General features: G+C 76.7%; 1 protein-coding gene across 1 annotated transcript in view; it reads right to left on the reverse strand.

Annotated features, from left to right (window-relative positions):
* The window catches only part of BCL7A (B-cell CLL/lymphoma 7A), a 37,075-nt gene extending 36,637 nt beyond the window's left edge, over window positions 1-438 (reverse strand). The window contains exon 1 of the mRNA XM_015417686.1: window positions 48-438. Within this exon, the coding sequence (XP_015273172.1) occupies window positions 48-139 (92 nt within the window). The 5' untranslated portion in view covers window positions 140-438. The remainder of the gene's footprint in view (window positions 1-47) is intronic.
* Between the last annotated feature and the right edge of the window lie 65 nt (window positions 439-503).

Raw genomic sequence — 503 nt, forward strand, 5'->3', positions numbered from 1 at the left:
CCCCCCCCCCCCCTTCCCCCCCCCCCCGAGCGCCTCCTCCGCCTCACCATTTGCGCACTTTCTCGATGGCCGCCATCACCCGCTTGATATCATCCTTGGCGCGGCTGCGGGTCTCGGCCCGCACCGACCGGCCCGACATGCTGCTGCTGCGGCGGCGAGGCGCGAGGCGGGGGCGGCGGGGAGAGCGTGCGAGCTGCGGCGCTCGGCCCGAACCGGCCGGCAGGGGAGGGAAGGCGAGGCCGAGGAGGGGGAGGAGGCAGGCCCGGCCCCGCTGGCGGCGCCCCCCGCGCGCACAATGAAGCCCGGCGCGTCGCCTCCGCCCGCCGGGGAAGGAGAGCGCGAGGGAGGGAGGGACGGAGGCAGGCAGGCAGGAAGGAGGGAGCCCCTAGCTGGCGCTCGACTCGGTGGCCCCCGCCAGGCCCGCGCATTGCGCATGCGCCACCGTGCGCACGCGCACATCCCGCCTCGCGCTCGCTCTCGCCTTCCCACGGACGAGGGAGGGA

Source organism: Gekko japonicus, unplaced genomic scaffold, assembly GCF_001447785.1.
Source record: "Gekko japonicus isolate JY-2015 unplaced genomic scaffold, Gekko_japonicus_V1.1 scaffold64, whole genome shotgun sequence".
Taxonomy (NCBI): Eukaryota; Metazoa; Chordata; class Lepidosauria; order Squamata; family Gekkonidae; genus Gekko; species Gekko japonicus.